The 16,267-nt window shown below is 40.9% G+C and overlaps 2 protein-coding genes across 3 annotated transcripts; both read right to left on the reverse strand.

Moving 5' to 3' along the window:
• Positions 1 to 3,947: 3,947 nt before the first annotated feature.
• On the reverse strand, positions 3,948 to 11,073 carry LOC111225459. 2 transcript variants are annotated; one of them, XM_022750350.1, is made up of 9 exons: positions 10,996 to 11,073; positions 9,611 to 9,664; positions 7,880 to 8,006; positions 7,119 to 7,179; positions 6,948 to 7,017; positions 6,517 to 6,588; positions 5,688 to 5,786; positions 5,485 to 5,556; positions 3,948 to 5,032 (listed from the first exon to the last, which is right to left on the reverse strand). In XM_022750350.1, exons 3-9 carry the CDS (start codon positions 7,999 to 8,001, stop codon positions 4,755 to 4,757), a joined length of 774 nt encoding a protein of 257 aa, XP_022606071.1. In that variant the 5' UTR covers positions 8,002 to 8,006; positions 9,611 to 9,664; positions 10,996 to 11,073; the 3' UTR covers positions 3,948 to 4,754. The 2 variants fall into 2 exon arrangements, with proteins under 2 accessions (XP_022606071.1, XP_022606079.1); XM_022750358.1 differs by having other exon boundaries at positions 9,567 to 9,664.
• Positions 11,074 to 13,091: 2,018 nt separating this feature from the next.
• Positions 13,092 to 14,859, reverse strand: LOC111225188 (membrane progestin receptor beta-like; the record flags this gene model as incomplete). Its single annotated transcript, XM_022749906.1, has 5 exons — positions 13,092 to 13,403; positions 13,747 to 13,962; positions 14,043 to 14,199; positions 14,430 to 14,518; positions 14,641 to 14,859. Coding segments are annotated over 5 exons (993 nt in total), but the record flags the coding sequence as incomplete, so codon positions are not given.
• Positions 14,860 to 16,267: the final 1,408 nt, after the last annotated feature.

A 16,267-nucleotide genomic window follows, 5' to 3' on the forward strand; every position in this document is an offset into this window, starting at 1 on the left:
GTGTGTGCGTGTGTGTGTGTCTGTGTGTGTGTGTGTGTCTGTGTGTGTGTGTGTGGAGCCGCACGTAGCACATACGCACACCGACGCTTCACTCTCGTGAGCTACGTGCTGATACTGCTGAACGTGCTGCGACTAAAGGAGCAGTCCGCCATGTTTACAGTCAGAAACACAGTCTGACCCACAAGCAAGCAAACAAACAAACAAACAAACAAACAAACAAGCAAACAAACAAGCAAACAAACTAACTAACTAACTAACTAACTAACTAACTAACTAACTAACTAACTAACTAACTAACTAACAAATAAACAAACTAACAAATTAGCTAACTAAGAAAAGAACACATTTCTTGCTTTTACAGGAGAAAGAAACTGGAAACTAAAGTTCATCTTGTGTCACTTGATGTTTTATTATTTATGTTTTTATGTTAAATGACTCAACAAGTTTAAAATGCCCCCAGTCATTTATATAGCCTATATATACATATTTGTATTGTACATATTTATAAATAAATAATATTCTTTCACCTTATTGTTAAATTTTTGGATTTTGTATTGAAGGTATCTGACCTGCAGTACTTGCCTGTTTCATCTTTGTTTCTTTCTATTGGTATGAACCAAAAGACCAAAACAAATTCCTTGTGTGTTGAAAACTTTCTGGTTCTGATTTCAGGTTCAGTCACCCTGTGATCACCCAGCATGCACCTCTGTTTGATCAGCTGATGATGACATCGCTGAGCGGCGATCAGGTGAGCTCATTGATTAACTCTCAACAGTCTGATTCTCTCCTGGTTCACTGCTCACTCAGTTTGGTTTCCATGGTGATGGCTGCAGCTGTGGAGGGATCCCAGTCTGGATCCACTGGCCAAAAGTATACGGACACCTGTCTGAACTCTTTACCTCACCTTCGGTCGTCTTAAAGCTACAACAGGTTTTTATACCATAAAGCAGGGTTGATTATTGGTTAATTATCAGTGATCAGGACGATGTCTGTTGTTTTAAAGGGGCAGTCCACCAGTTTTACACATTAATTTTTGGTTCTACTGAAAACAGGTGGATGATGTCACCTGTATCTCTGCAGGAGGAAGTCACAGGTTGGTTTTAGAGACATCAGTCTGGGTCTCATGGACCAAGTGCAGGATCCAGTGTAGCCCAGCGGCGTTTGACCCACTCTAGATCCTGGAAGTCTCCACCTTCAGTTTGAAGCAGTAACAGTCACTGAGATGAAGAGCTGCAGGCGACAGACTCATGACTTCATGAGAACCAGCAAAACTCTGACATGTCATGACACCACTCATCCTGTGTGTGTGCGTGTGTGTGTGTGTCATATATCTGATTGTTCATGACATGACACAGTGTGAGAGTGGCCCAACCTCAGCTCTGACTTTTGCCTCAGATCCAAGGGCGTAGGTTTGCACATGAACACGTCCCTGCCAATATCTGAGTGAATTCGTTCGCACTATGTTTGGAGTGTTTTTTTTTTTTTTTTTTACTGATGATCAATAAAATGTAGCTAGCGCTAACTGCTAAGCTAATGTAGCTAGCATCTGAACAGCATGTAAACAACTGCTGAGTTAGAGAAAGCAGCAGAGAGCTGTGGGTGCTGGAGCAGAACTGGTCAGTTTAAATGTACAGCAGGTAGTTAGTCACTGTAATGAAGAAAACAACAACATTAACTGTGTTCAGATAGAGCAGCAATAAACTCTACCGGAAACAGAAACTCCAGAGACTGGCGATGAGACACTACAGTGACGTCAGCACGTAAACGGTCACTCACTGCCGTGACTGAAAAGACATTTTACTGCAGTAGAGGTAAAATCACTGTGTGAAAATGTTCTTAAATGAAAGTACAAAGTAAGTCAGTTAAAATGTCTCTATAAACGAGTTAAGTTACATTTTATGGGAAGAAGTAAAACATGTCATATGGTGATAATAATAGTATATGATAAAACTATTAAAGAGCATCTTTAAGCTCCCAGGTGTGTCAGTGCACAGGTGAGAACAGCAACCAATTGATTCCAGTCAGGCTCTTTGCAGCTTGTGCATACAGCTGACAATTACTGATATACACTCTGTTGGCAATTTATTAGGAACATGTAGATAAAACTGATGTAGTCTAACTCAACAGCCCTGCAGTAAATCCTCCTTCATGAAGATTATACTGTTCCGTTTTTAATAAAATAGTTTTAGACAGTTGTTGATTCCACTGTATGATCATTTTTGAGGAATTATTTTGTCTGCTGTAGCAGCAGCTTCTGAAACAGATCGGCATCTACAGTTATTAATTTATTACTTTATAAAGTGGTTTTCACTGTATAATTTAACTTGCTTCCTCAGCTTAAGATGCTCAAAATGGTATTTTGTTAAAACAAGAAAATAATCCTGGGACCTAATTATTCTTTGTTGTACTGACTTGATTCATCTAAGAGTGATTTATCAGTTGCCTAAATTCTACTGAGTGAACGCAACTTTTCACTTAAGTCAGACCAACTTATTTAAGCAAAGAGCAAATTCATTTTAGATGCCATTTTTAAGTTGGAGCAACATCATACAATGAAGTAAACACAACTAAACTTTAAGTCAACAAGTGAATATAAAGTCAACAGAACTTAAAACTAAAAGTTATACTTACTTAGTTTTTTCAAGGCAAATGGTTTCCTAGATTTTTTTAAAGTAAGATCCACTTGTCACATTTTACAGTGTGTTAAACATTTGTATTTTTAATATCAAAAATGGTTTTCTAAAACCAAAAGTGACGACCTGAAATTTTTCTTTTTTTTTAATTTATTGAGACGTAAAAGAAACAAAAGCAGCAAAAATCAATATCAGCTGAGAAACTGAAACTTTCAGATTTTGGTTGTTTTTGCTTGAAAAATTGTTTCAAACTGTTATTTTGTTATTTCTTTCAAAAACTAGATGCAAATTGATTTCTAAAATCGATTATTGTTGCAGCTCTGTTTGTTTGTTTTTGCTCTAATTTCCCCTTGACAAAATGTAAAAACACTCATTACACAGAGCAGCTCTGTGGGATCTTGTTTCACATTGTAACATGAAAAGTAAAAGTCCGTCCTTTCTCTATACCAACAGTTTGTCTCCATGTCCCCTCTGACCTCTGACCTCAGCACGTTTGGCATGAGCTGCAGTTTTTGGTGTGTGTGTGTGTCTTGGCTGTCGTCGTCTCTCAGAATAAAAACACACAGTAAACGACTTTCTGACTGCTGATGGACGTGGTCGACGTGCACACTCACACTCATCCACCAAACCGCTCTGCTGAACCCTGACTCAGTTAGTCACAGCAGGATGTTACAGCGCACACACACACACACACACATGCGCACGTGCACGCGCGCACGTACACACACACACACACAGTTACATTGGGATGTCAGTGACTCAGCAGCTCTGACTCATCATGACTTTCTAAATGCTGGAACTTTTATCCTGATGTTTCAGACTGTAAATCATTTAAAGTTCACATTAACAGTATGAGTGAAGTGAACGTAGGTTAAATAGTTGCTTCAATGTCGCGTGATAAGTTTTGAAATTGTAAAACTAACTGAACTTGAGAAAATAAGCTCAATAAATGCAAGATATTTAGTTGAATCGACACTTTCTCAGTTTAAAGAGTCAATTCCTGTTTGGACATGATGAACTTAAAGCTGCAGCTGATGAAGACAAAGAGTCAGTGTGAACATACGATGAAGTATTAGGGCCACATTGAGTCGTCTGAAATTTTGAGAATAAAATCATAATTTTTTTTTTTTAAATTGTAATTTTACAAGAAAAAGTCATAATATTTCAAGAATAAAGTCGTAATATGAGAATTAACAATGTTTTTTGAGAGAGAAAAAAACACAATTTTTAGGAATATATGAAGAAAATTGACTGAATGCAACGCCAACCTTCATTATATATTTTATTATCATGAAAAGCAACAACCATTTTACATTTGATAAAGACAAACAGCAGAAACATAATTTAATCTCTCAGCAGTTCATTCATTCATTCATCTCATCATTTCACCTTTAAAATGTTCTGAAGAGTCTGAAAATTAAAACTAAAACTTAAACATATTTACCGGAAACTAACGAGAAAAGACGAGATGATTCAGCTAAACTCATTTCTGATGTGTCACAGAGAATGGACCAATCACGAGCCTGCAGACGTCAGAGCCATCACATGACATGTTGAAACCGTGGAGAAGAAACAGACGTGACAAACAGGATGACGGTGTCTCCATCCAGAGGTTACCAGAGGTCACTGATGATCTGATGAGTCATCACAATCCAGCTGACCCGCATGTGAAAGGTTTGTCTGAGACTCCGCCCCTCTTCATCCCGTTACCGTAGCAACCACCAACAGACCTCTGTGTGTTTTCACTCAAACATCAATGTATAATCAACAGACTTCCTGTTCCCCAACAACACTGTGTTCTGGACACGTAGGGATCAAATCAATTGATCAGTGATTGGAAAGTGATCAGCAGCTATTGATTATTATATACTGTTTATGGGCCTTAAAGCTTCAGTGTGTCTTTCTTTAAAGGGGCATTTCACCACTTTCACACATTAACATCCCCCTCCGCCTATGAAAACACTGTCCAGGTGCATTATGGGAAATTATGTTGTTTTCAAGTGCAACAATAAGAAACTGGATGATTCTTCGTGTTCAAATAAACTGGAATCAGCTTTTTCTGAATTTGTCTTTTTGTCCTTTAGCTGCCGTCCCTCCTTCTCTCCTCTGTCCTTTCGTCCGTCATCCCTCCATCTCCGTCTTCCTGTCAGGCAGCGGAGGTGAAGGCTCCTCCTCCACCACCTGTACCACCTCAGGTATACAGTCAGGGGGCGTGGCCTGTCTCCCCTTTCTGCTGACCTGAGCATAAACTGAATTCCTGCTTCTGTCGCCTAAATCCACCGAGTCTCCGCCTCCGGCCTCTCGATTGGTCGGTGGCGATGACCTGTGAGGATCGCCCTGCCCTCCTCCGATGGTGTGGTAGATGTGGTCGGAGTCTGGAGGGGTGGAGCTGCTCACATCTGTACAGAGACACAGTTTTAATTGAGGAGGTATTTTGAGTTTCTTTGTTTTTGTTTTGTGTCCCTTTTTTCTTTATTTTTTTCGTTGTTTGCTTTGCTTTCTTTCAAAGTCATCACTCTCTCCCAGCTTCCTTTCCTTCACACCTTATAAAACAAGAACTTCCTGCTCTAACCAGTCGGTGTATTTTTATATATTACGTCACATAAAGTGTCAAAAGAGAAAAACATCTTCACAGTTTCTCTGAGCAGAAAAAAGTTCCGATCCTAAAATCTGAAGCAGCAAACTGTCACGTTTAACGAGCTGGAATCAAACGTTATATCAAATTATAGAATTGATCAGAATAATTCCAGATACATTTTCTGTCATTGGTAGTTTCTCCAGATAATTAGTTTCTCATGATTATTTCTCTATATCTCGTTGTTATTATTTCTACAGATGTATCATCAGTGACCTTGTTTCTGTGACGCCCTCAGGTGACTCCTCCACAGCACGACCTCCACCGACTTCTCTGAAGGACTCGACTCTGAACACACACACAGAGCAGAGGGAGTTATGCATCATGGGAAACGTAGTAATAGAATGTTTAATTAGCTTCAATGTTATGATTAAAATTATTTTAAATTAAAAACTACAGTTTACACATGATGTAACCACCTCCTCCTCCTCCTCCTCCTCCTCCTCCTCCTCCTCCTCCAGCAGCATCAGAGTTTCCTCTTGTCTCCATCACTGCTGCACTGCCATTGGTCTGAACATCTGAGTACACACACACAAACACACACACACGCACATACACAGAGGCACACACACACACACACCAAGAACATTAAACCACTAGAGCTGTGGGCTGCTGTTGACCCCCACCCTCCCTTACTCCCACTCTCTGTGTGTGTGTTAATCAGTTAGTAATAATTTGATTTTGTTTTTAATAATGATACGTTTTATTTGTTTTGAATATTAATCGATATTCACAATGTACTGATAAAAACCAGAGTACGTCACATGTGATGATCATTAGAGTTTCCAGGTGGTTTTAGTAAAGATGCTCTGTCCTCAGTGAAACACCTGAACAACATGAGGACAGGTAAATCTCTTCTTCTTCTTCTTCTTCTTCTTCACTGAACAGTTCAGCTCATTATTTTTGTTTGGCTTTTAATTATCTTATTTATTTTTTTATATTATTTATTTATTTTATTTGTATTTATTTATATATGTTAAAGTGTTTGTTTGTATGAAAAGTGCCAAACAAATATAGAAAATCCCTGGTCTCTGATTGGCTGCCATTTGAACATTTTAACTAACAATTCTAACTCTGTTAGAGCCCCAGGTGTGTTAACATGCAGGTAACCATGGCAACAGCACCGATGCTTCAGTTACCTGACTGGTGAAACTAACCCTGGGTTGAGTGAGTAAACGTACACACACACACACATACACACACACACACACACACACACACACACACTCTCAGTGTGTTTTCACAGACCTTGGTTGTTCTCTGGCGCCCCCAAGTGGCTCCTCCACGGAGTGAACGAGTTTCCCACATGACGAGTAAACTCTGTACACACACACACACACACACACACACACACACACACACACACACACACACACACACACACACACACGCAGATTGAAAAGAGAGACAAAACTGATAAAAGAGATAAAATATAAGAATTCTGTATTGTTTTGATAAAATGTAATTACGTTTTTCAAAATAAGACGCATGGTCTGATTGACAGCTCTGAGCAGCAGGAAGTGAGACTGTGCTTCAGCTTTAGTTTTCCTGAACATCAGTTTGGTTCCGAGTGAAAACCAGTTTTTATTTCAGATCTCAGAGACTCGTCTGTGAAGTTTGTTCTTTTGTTTTCATTCAACCGTCTCTTTTCATCTTCATCTGTTCATACGCTCACTCACCTTTTTCATCGTTCTGGATCTCACTGATCATCGGATTCTCTCTCGCCTCCCTGGTGTCTTCCAGTTTCACCTTCAGGAAACGTCACATTAATTAATTCACTCTCAGGGGTTTTATATTTAATGAACAAAAAGCTCAGAGGAGTTTCATCTCAGAGGTCAAAGGTCTCTCACCACTCTGATCAGAGCTGAGGGGTTTTTGTCCGTCTCTGAATCTCGCAGCTCAAACGAACGTCTAGAAAACAAAAGAAAAAAGTTTAAATGTAATGACAACACAACAGCAACAGAACAGGACAAGTTTTGATTTAATTTTGAATTAAAGTCTGAAACTGTTTGAGGATCATTTACATCTAAAGTGTGAGACGAGCTCATTAAATCTGTAGCCAGAGACTGAAACTTCCCATTCTATGAGTGAAATGTTTTCCGATGAGAAACACTGTAAATACTACAGTTCCCATGAGCTTCAGCTGCAGCTAGTCTGATGCTGGACTCAGCTGAGTCATGTAACGCTGGATTAGCAGTAACTTAAATGTCAGCGAGATTTGCAATAAAGTTTTCTCACTTCTGGAGCAGGATCCAAAATCTCTGATGTCGCTTCATCTAAAACAATTAGGTGTTTACTATAAACCTCTGTCATAAAACTATAAAACTGTTGCTTATGATAAAGAACTGCATTTTACTCTGGTGATATTTTCTATTTTTCCTCCTGTCAACAAACCTCACAAATATATCACACAAACAGGAAATAGTGCATTAGTTGGGGACTATTTTCATCGGCAGATTAATCCACATTCAGTGTGCTGCTCTGTGGCTCAGTGGAATCAGATGCATCAGTGTTTGGATGATGATATTAATGAGATGTGTTGACAGTAGAACAGAAACTCAGCAGATTTGTCCTTTAAACTGAAGTGACGTAGAGACCAGAAGCAGCCGACCTGCCGCAGTTGCTGCAGAGAGCCATGAGGAAGATGGAGAGGAGGAGGAGGATGACGAGGAAACCCACGACCCCCGATGACAGGAACCAGGATGCCGTGACCTCGGCTCCAACTGCCGCCATGATGTCTGAGAGAGACAGAAACCAGAGCAGAGACTGTGAAGGAGTCGAAGACGAGGAGGTGAGTCATGTGACCTCTGTGCGTCCTCTCTGTCTGACTGTGTGGAGAAACGTGACACAACTCAAATTTACTGAAGGCATGACCCACTTCCTGCTCCGACACACCTGAGACCTGCGGCTTTCAGGTAACTAATTAATGTCTGTGGAATTTCTGGGCTGAGGTTTGACTCTCTGGACTGTAAAAATGCACCAGACAACATGAGACATAAACAGAATAGAGACCGGATGTAATAGAATCACAGAGACAGAGTTAAAAGGTTGAAAAAAAAGTAAAATGTGAAATTTAAATGAATAAAACAGGAGAATATAAATTGAAGATGTGAATAAATATTTTAATTTAACGAGTCTAGCTGTGGTTTAAAGCTCCTCCAGTGTAAAGGTCTGTGTCCATGTGTAGTGTGATTATAGATCAGCTCTAGCTTCTATATTAATACTGTGAAAGTATCAAAGCCTCAGTCCACAGAGAAATGCACACAGCCTGTATTCAGAAACTGAGCCTTAAAACCAGCCGTCAGGACTTCTGGAACTTTGTGATGTCACAACAAAGCAGTCACCAAGCCCCGCCCACCTGGACCCACCATCCAAACCTTGCAGGATTTGGTTTCTCTGAGTGTTTTTACCTGAAATCTGCTATATTTTTATTGGATCACTCAGAAAACAGTCAGCCAATCAGAAGAGAGGCTCAGAGCCTCCTCTCTTCTGATTGGCTCACCGACCTGTTGTTACTAGAGCTGCAGAGAGAAGCCTGAGAGAGGAGATGTAAAACTACACTGAGATGGTTTTTATATCTACACAGAAGAAGAAGAAAACATGGAGCTTTAAAACTGAGATTTGGAGCTGATCAGACATAAACTAAAGTTGCTCTTTGGTGTTTTCATGGCTGCAGCTGGTGCAGAACAGCTGGCCTGATACTTACAGCTGGAGCTGGACACAAACATGAGAGGTTTTAGTTTCTGTCGACATGCAAATCCAGACTGAAGCTCAGATGGAGCTGCAGGATATTTACTCCAACACTGACACTGAAGACCTTATGGCTGTTTTATAAACTGTATTTGCATTTTACTGGTCTATACGGAAACCTAATGGCAGCTACATGAGCTTTGGTTTTTCCTGGTCATTAACATGACTGATGATGACATGAGGTCAAAGGTCGACCAATATGAGCTCGTTAAATCATGCTCATGTCTCTGCTGCAGCTAAACCTCATCCAGAATACAAAGTTCACCTCCTGTGAGCCGAAACAAAAACACACCAGAAAACTTCAACGATCCCGAACCATCAGAGCAGAGGAAGATTCAGTGACTGGTGTATAAACAAAACACTGAGTAAACAAGAGACTGTGTTTACTTTCTAACACCATGAAACAACAAAATCTGTGGAAAGGTGAAGCGTTATGAAAAAGTGAAGAAAAGCTCTGAAAAAAACAAGACCAAGACGAGTGAGCCTGATCAGAGAAACTCCACAGAGCTGTTGTTTACCTGTTGTTTAGATGTTTACCTGTTGTTTACCTGTTGTTTTTATGTAGTTCAGATGTTGTTTAGCTGTTGTTTACCTTGTTCTTTCAGCTCCGTGAGAATCGAAGCAGCTTCACCATCCTGTCTGACACCTGTCGGACAAACAAAGAATTAATATTCATTCATTAAAATGTCATTTAAAGGAACAGTCCAACATGTTGGGAACAACTGGAACAACGTGGTCAAGACTTTGTGGGTCTCCATAGAAACCGTGGAATGGCCTTTACACTAAGGCTTCTATGCTGGTAGGTGGATTTCTCTACCTTTACACAGAGCTAGGCTAGCTGGGTCCCCCTGTTTCCAGCCTGTATGCTAAGCTAAGCTAAGCTAATCAGCTGCAGTATTTACCATACAGACATGAACTGACTTTATTAACACAACATTTCAGTCCACAGACTCATACAGACTATTGCTTTTATCTGTATGAATTTTCTGTTTCCAAATTGTTGTGTTGATAAAGTTGAAGTTGAAGTTGAAGTGACAATAATTTTTAAATATTATATCTGACGTAATGTGACACCCGAGACATTACACACACATTTGATAAAATCCTTTTGTGTGGACTGTGTAGAGGAACACACTGAGAACTCAGATCTTAAGTAAAATAAAAACTACATTTTATAATGAAGTATCATCATCATAAAATATACTTAAAGTACCAAAAGTAAAAGAACTTATTATGCAGAATAATGTGTCTTATATATTGAATTTTAATTATTGATGCATTAATGTGTTCATCACTTTGAAGTTGCAGAGCTAATATTAATTCCTTTATATACAGCTGGTTAGCTTTAGCAATAATAAAACATCACTACATTATTAGTTAATTACATTTTGTATCAATAATCTGAATCGTCATAGTAACTTATAACCACAGTTTCAATCAAATGAATGTAGTAAAGTAGAAAATTATAAATGTGGTGGAGTAGACAAATCATGTGGCAGCAAATGGAAAACTGGAGTTAAGTTCCTGCTGTTAAACTGTGAGATGTTGTGTTGTATGAGTGTGTGATGACACTCATACAACACAACATCTCACTTGATATAAAGCCATGCACACAATGAAACATATTAAACTATAAATATTTTGTTTATATTAAAATATATTTCCATAATTTCCAAAATGTCTCCAGCAGAAATTCAAATGTTTTCATGTTATTTTCTGTTAATATTCCCACATACATGTTAATATTTATAACTGTCTCTATTGACTTGTTTTTGTTTGATATTTAAAATTAAAGTTAAAATCATTGATCCTGAAAATTCTTCAGTCTTTATATTATTACATTTATGATGACTGACAAATTGCAGGACAGAAAGATCCTGACTGACGACATCATCTAACAGAAAACTTAATAAAAGTATGATTGTTGTTAACAGCTGATGAACTAGTTGTCCATTAGAGTTAAAGTGCAGCTCGTACCTGTGTGCAGACGGCGCTGAGTTCAGGTTCAGACTCTGTGTGGGGAGTTGTCCCTGCTGCAGGTTTACTTATTGACAGACTGAACAAACAGTGAGCCGCTCTGCTGTTTGAGCTGCTTAAAGCCACACACACACACACACACACACACACACACACACACACTGATGGATGACAGCTGAAGAGTCTATCTTCACTTTTAAACTCAATAAAACATTAATTTTCTGAGTTTCTTTCATGAGTTAAATTTAAATAAGAAGAGTCTTATTACCAGTGAGCTAACTCTCACTTGCTAGCTGGCTAGCTCGCTTGCTAACGAGGTTGCTAACAAGCTAATTCACCAGAGTTGTGAAGTGGGAGGGGCCACCAGTTCAGGAAGTGGTTTATACTCTGATCAATTTTAATCATTTAACCTTTTTTGTGAGAAATCAGGTTTTACCTTCATTTTGACAAGCGTCTCTTACTACTACAATACCCATGAGCCTCAGCTGCTGTTGCCATGGAGACGAAACCAATCAGATCAAGAATTTAAAAGTTAACTGATTTAAGCTGCAGATGATGTTTTCAGTTGTTTTTTGTCACTAACTTCTATGAGAAGTCCATAAATACAGTTTGATTAATGACTGTTAAAGAGTCCTTTAGTTTCCTCTAGCGCCACCATCAGGACAGACTCCTGTGTTCAGAATGAATCAATCCTGTAATAACCCACGAAGGGAGTGTCGGTCGACTCGTGGCCGTTCCTCTCTACACATGCAGCTGTGACTGATAAACATATTAAACCTGAGAGTGGAACATTATCTGCTGCTCCACCCAAACACTCCAACTGACACTTACCGCTTGACTGGCAGAGCGAGGCCATTGGAGAACTGAGAGAGAGAGAGATAACAGCACTGTGCAGTTTGAACAATAATATTAATTTCACTCTTCATGTCTGAATTACGTCGCGTTAACTTCAGTTTCCTGTCCAGGTGTTCGTTGATCTCTACTGCTGCGATTTCTGCCTCCACCCAAATACAACTGTTTTTATTTTAAGAATTACAAAATAAAACATTATTACATGTTCATCTGATCCTGAGGGAACAATGTTTGACGTGTTTCTGACATTTATAAACTGAGAAACAATCGATTATTAAAGAAATTAACTGTCACGTGTTGATGATGAAAATAAGTGTTGGTTGCAGCTGTGCAGTTCTCCTCATCTGAGGTTGTTTTTTCTAAGTAATTACTTTAGTCAGAAAAAAATGGAGGCACAGAGATGAAAAAAAACAAATTTATATCAATTAAAACTAAAACAATGGTTTTAAAACTATAGTCCCTCTACAGAAGCAGGACCACAGTGGAGGATGCAGGAGCCAATACATTCATTCACTAATTACGACACAATTTAACTCAAATGTGATGACATTTTATATCCAAAAGGTCAAAGGTCAACTTCCCTGTGACATCATAATGTTCAGTAGAAACACTTCTGGCCATTATTCAACACTGTAACTCATGAAGAAGAGACTGTGACCGTGTTTCCTGAGGCATTAAACCACGAGGAGGGAATTCTAGCTTGTGTTGAGTTCATTTCCTCACTTGCTCCAAAGATGGACGCTCGTTGTTGTTGTTGTTGTTGTTGTTGTTGTTGTTGTTGTTGCAAACCAGTTAATTTTGTTAAAGTGTTGTTTAGGCTTTTATGTTGCATGACTGTGACACTGATGAAGGCTGAAAACATTCTGCTGATTAGTGAAGATAACATGTTGGAAACACGTTGTCGCTTTGCCAGGTTAAAATGTCGTCCTGAACAACTTTCCACAAAAGTTTCCAAAAAGTGATTTGAAAAACAGAAAAATATGCACAATATTATTCTAGTTTAGACAAAAAGGTAAAAACAAAAAAACAGAAACCAGAAAAACCAGAAGAACATTATAATAATCTTCTTCCCAGAGGAGCAGACGTCTACAAACACGCTCCTGTTTGCTCAGAGAAGTCTTTTAATCCAAAGTAAATCCCTCAGGAGTTTTAGCATGAGGTCACACATCCTCCTCCTCCTCCTCCTCCTCCTCCTCCTCCTCCTCCTCCTTCTTCTTCTTCTTCTTCTTCTTCTTCTTCTTCTTCTATCTCTGCTCTTTCATCAGCTGAGTCTGAGCCCTCCTCCTCACGGCGAGCGCCGTGATGGTGCAGCAGAGCGTCAGGCAGGGGAAGGAGGCGCAGGCCAGCAGGAGGCGCTCCTCTCCAAACTCCCTGACCAGCGCCGGCCGCCGCCACAGGAAGTCCCGGAACAGCGCCTCCTGCTGGACGAGCGTGCAGAGGGACAACAGGATGTGGAAGAGCTGATGGCCGTGGCCCACGATGTCGTAGCGACCGGGGGCGAAGCGCTCAGGGACGGGACAGGAGAAGAAGAAGGCCGACAGCAGGAACAGCACCACCTGGTGGAAGAGGGGCAGAAGTGGCAGTAGAAACAGGAAGTGACAGTTTCAGTTGATATGTTGAACTGATCTTCATTTAAACTGGGTCATGTTGCAGTTTAGACAGAGTCAGAAGTACCTTTAGTTTTTTACCTTACTTTGGTCTCTAAGGTGTTTTGTGCAACGGTTTACCTGATTTTAAGTGATTCCTTAAGTATAAGACTAAGAAAAGGAGAAAACCTTAAATACTCATGTGAACATTTTAAGGAAACCTTAGGGATGAAACTTGAGTTGTTTTGTGCAACTGTTTTTACTTGAAGGAAAATCTTAACTGCAGGTGTTTTGCAGGCTCTTTAAACATCACCTGCAGGAAGTGCAGAGGCAGCGCAGTGCTGTTCGTCCAGCTGTAGGTGGCGAGACGATGGGCGATGGGACTGATGTCCAGCAGGTAGGCCACGCCCATCGGGACCACCTGGCAGAGCTTCCGGTGCAGCGGGTACGGACGGCGGAAATGAAGCTTCGCGTAGCAGCAGGTGGCGCAAGAGAACCAGGCGAGGAGGGCGGCGGCCGGGAGGAAGATCTGCAAACACCGGCGTCATCAGTGCACCTGAATGCATCATGTCATGTTATTGAGGATGGACGTAAGACACACAAACAGACCTGTCCCAGCATGCTTTGCGTCCAGGCCGCGTCCGAGCTGTACAGGCACAGAGCCAGAGCACAGCCGTACTGGTAGACAGCCACGCCCACGTAGTCCAGGAAGAAGAGCGAGTAGTGCGCATGCTCCGAGTGGGACTGCAACAGGTGAGCTACAGCGCTGCAACATGCACAGTAATTAGAGCTGCACTAATCAATAATTTTCTATCAATAATAAAGCTTGATCTGCATCCTGGGAAATGTTGGAATCACCTGTTGGATCGTTCGTTGTCCAGGAAACAAAGGACGCATTTTGAAGGAGCCTCTGAACTGCGACACAGCTGTGAGATTTCCCATGAGCCCTAGTCAGAGTCAGACTCTGTTTTTTTCTTAAAGACGTTGCGGACTCACCTGCAGCTCAGGTAGGTGACGGCAGAGAAGACATAGAGGACGAGAGGCAGCGAGGACACGTCCAGAGAAAAGCCCTGACCTTCAGGACCCTGCAGCCGAAAACCCAGGATCCCCTGAGGAGGTCAGAGGTCAAACGGGTCAGATACATGACTTCCAAAAAAAAGGAGGTGAAACAAACAGGAGACGGTGACAGTACCCCCCCCTGCAGGACGGCGAACGCCATGAACCTCAGCAGGACGCAGACCGCGGCGAGCAGGTGACTCCACACATTCAGGGTCTCGTTGTGGATCTGGAACAGACTGAGGACGTAACTACGCCACGACAGGCCCACGGGCCGGTACCCCCCCAGGATGAACCGCTCCCGGAACAGAGGGGGGACGTCCACGTCACGGACCGTGGGGGGGAGGGAGGGGAGGAGGCGGTGCACCAAGGGGAGAAAGGTGAGGCACAGCGAGGGAGGGGCGAACGACACCCGAGGCATGATGGGAGAGGATCCTGATTTTAGCTTGTTGTTCTGTACGAAGGTGAAACAAGTGGGTTAGACAGGTGTGTTGATGGTAGACAGGTGTGTTGATGGTAGACAGGTGTGTTGATTGGACAGGTGTGTTGATGGTAGACAGGTGTGTTGATGGTTAGACACTTGTGTTGATTAGACAGGGGTGTTGATGGTAGACAGGTGTGTTGATGGTTAGACAGGTGTGTTGATTAGACAGGTGTGTTGACGGTTAGACAGGTGTTTTGATGGTAGACAGGTGTGTTGTTTAGACAGGTGTACAGGTGGTATGAAGTCACACAGGTGGTCAGACAGGTGTAGGTTATACAGGTGTTTAGGTTGTTTAACATGTGGGTAGGATACAGGTGTGAGTTCAGGTGGGCAGGTGATCAGACAGAGGGGGAGGAGTATGTTGTGATGCGTTTTGGTGCTTCCACAGGTGAGTATGTGGTTAGACAGGTGACCTCCAGGTGTGTAGGCAACAACAACGTGTCCTGGATTCACTACTCTACACTACTTATTCACATCTCTGACTGGCCTCTTCTCCATAGCAACAGTAGCTGAGGCTCATGGGTAATGTAGTATTTAGAGACATTCACCACAGTGACAGAAAAGAAGCTGATTTCTCAGAGACATGAACCTACAGTCTGGTGACATCATCCTGGAAAAATTTACAGCAGGGAAAAACACATCTGGAAACAGCAGCTGCTCCAGTTTATATAGATTTTAAATTCAGACGATTTTCTGATTATTTGATTAATTAAAAATCAGGTGAAAAGACGACGATCAATCATCAGACGAACAAACACCAGCAGAAACAAAAAGTCTGTGACGTTCACTTCTGGTTTTGACCGTGAAAGTCTGTAATCACACAAACTGTATCACTGCAGGAATTTATGTGTCTCTGAACTAATAATAATAATGATAATAATGATAATAATGATAATAATAAAATAATAACTGAACTAATAATAATAATAATAATAATAATAATAATAATAATAAGAAGAAGAAGAAGAAGAAGAAGAAGAAGTATGTCCTGTTTCCTGCATTTAACAAACAAACAAACATTTACAATCAGAAACAAGAAGATTTCAGAAAAATGCAAACTCACATCCAGAAGGTCAGAGGTCACCAACAGAAGAAACAATCGTGAGCGCCGAGTTGTTACACAGCAGGAGGCATTTTCTACTCTACTCTATTCTATTCTATTCTATTCTATTCTATTCTATTCTATTGGAAGCTGGTGCGTCTGGTTGTTTTGTCACTGACCTGTTTGCTGCTCAGTCCTGCTGCAGACCAGCCACTGTCACATGCATGGTGACACACACACACACACACACAC

This window comes from Seriola dumerili, unplaced genomic scaffold, assembly GCF_002260705.1.
Source record: "Seriola dumerili isolate Sdu_G_001 unplaced genomic scaffold, Sdu_1.0 BDQW01000012.1, whole genome shotgun sequence".
Classification (NCBI taxonomy): Eukaryota; Metazoa; Chordata; class Actinopteri; order Carangiformes; family Carangidae; genus Seriola; species Seriola dumerili.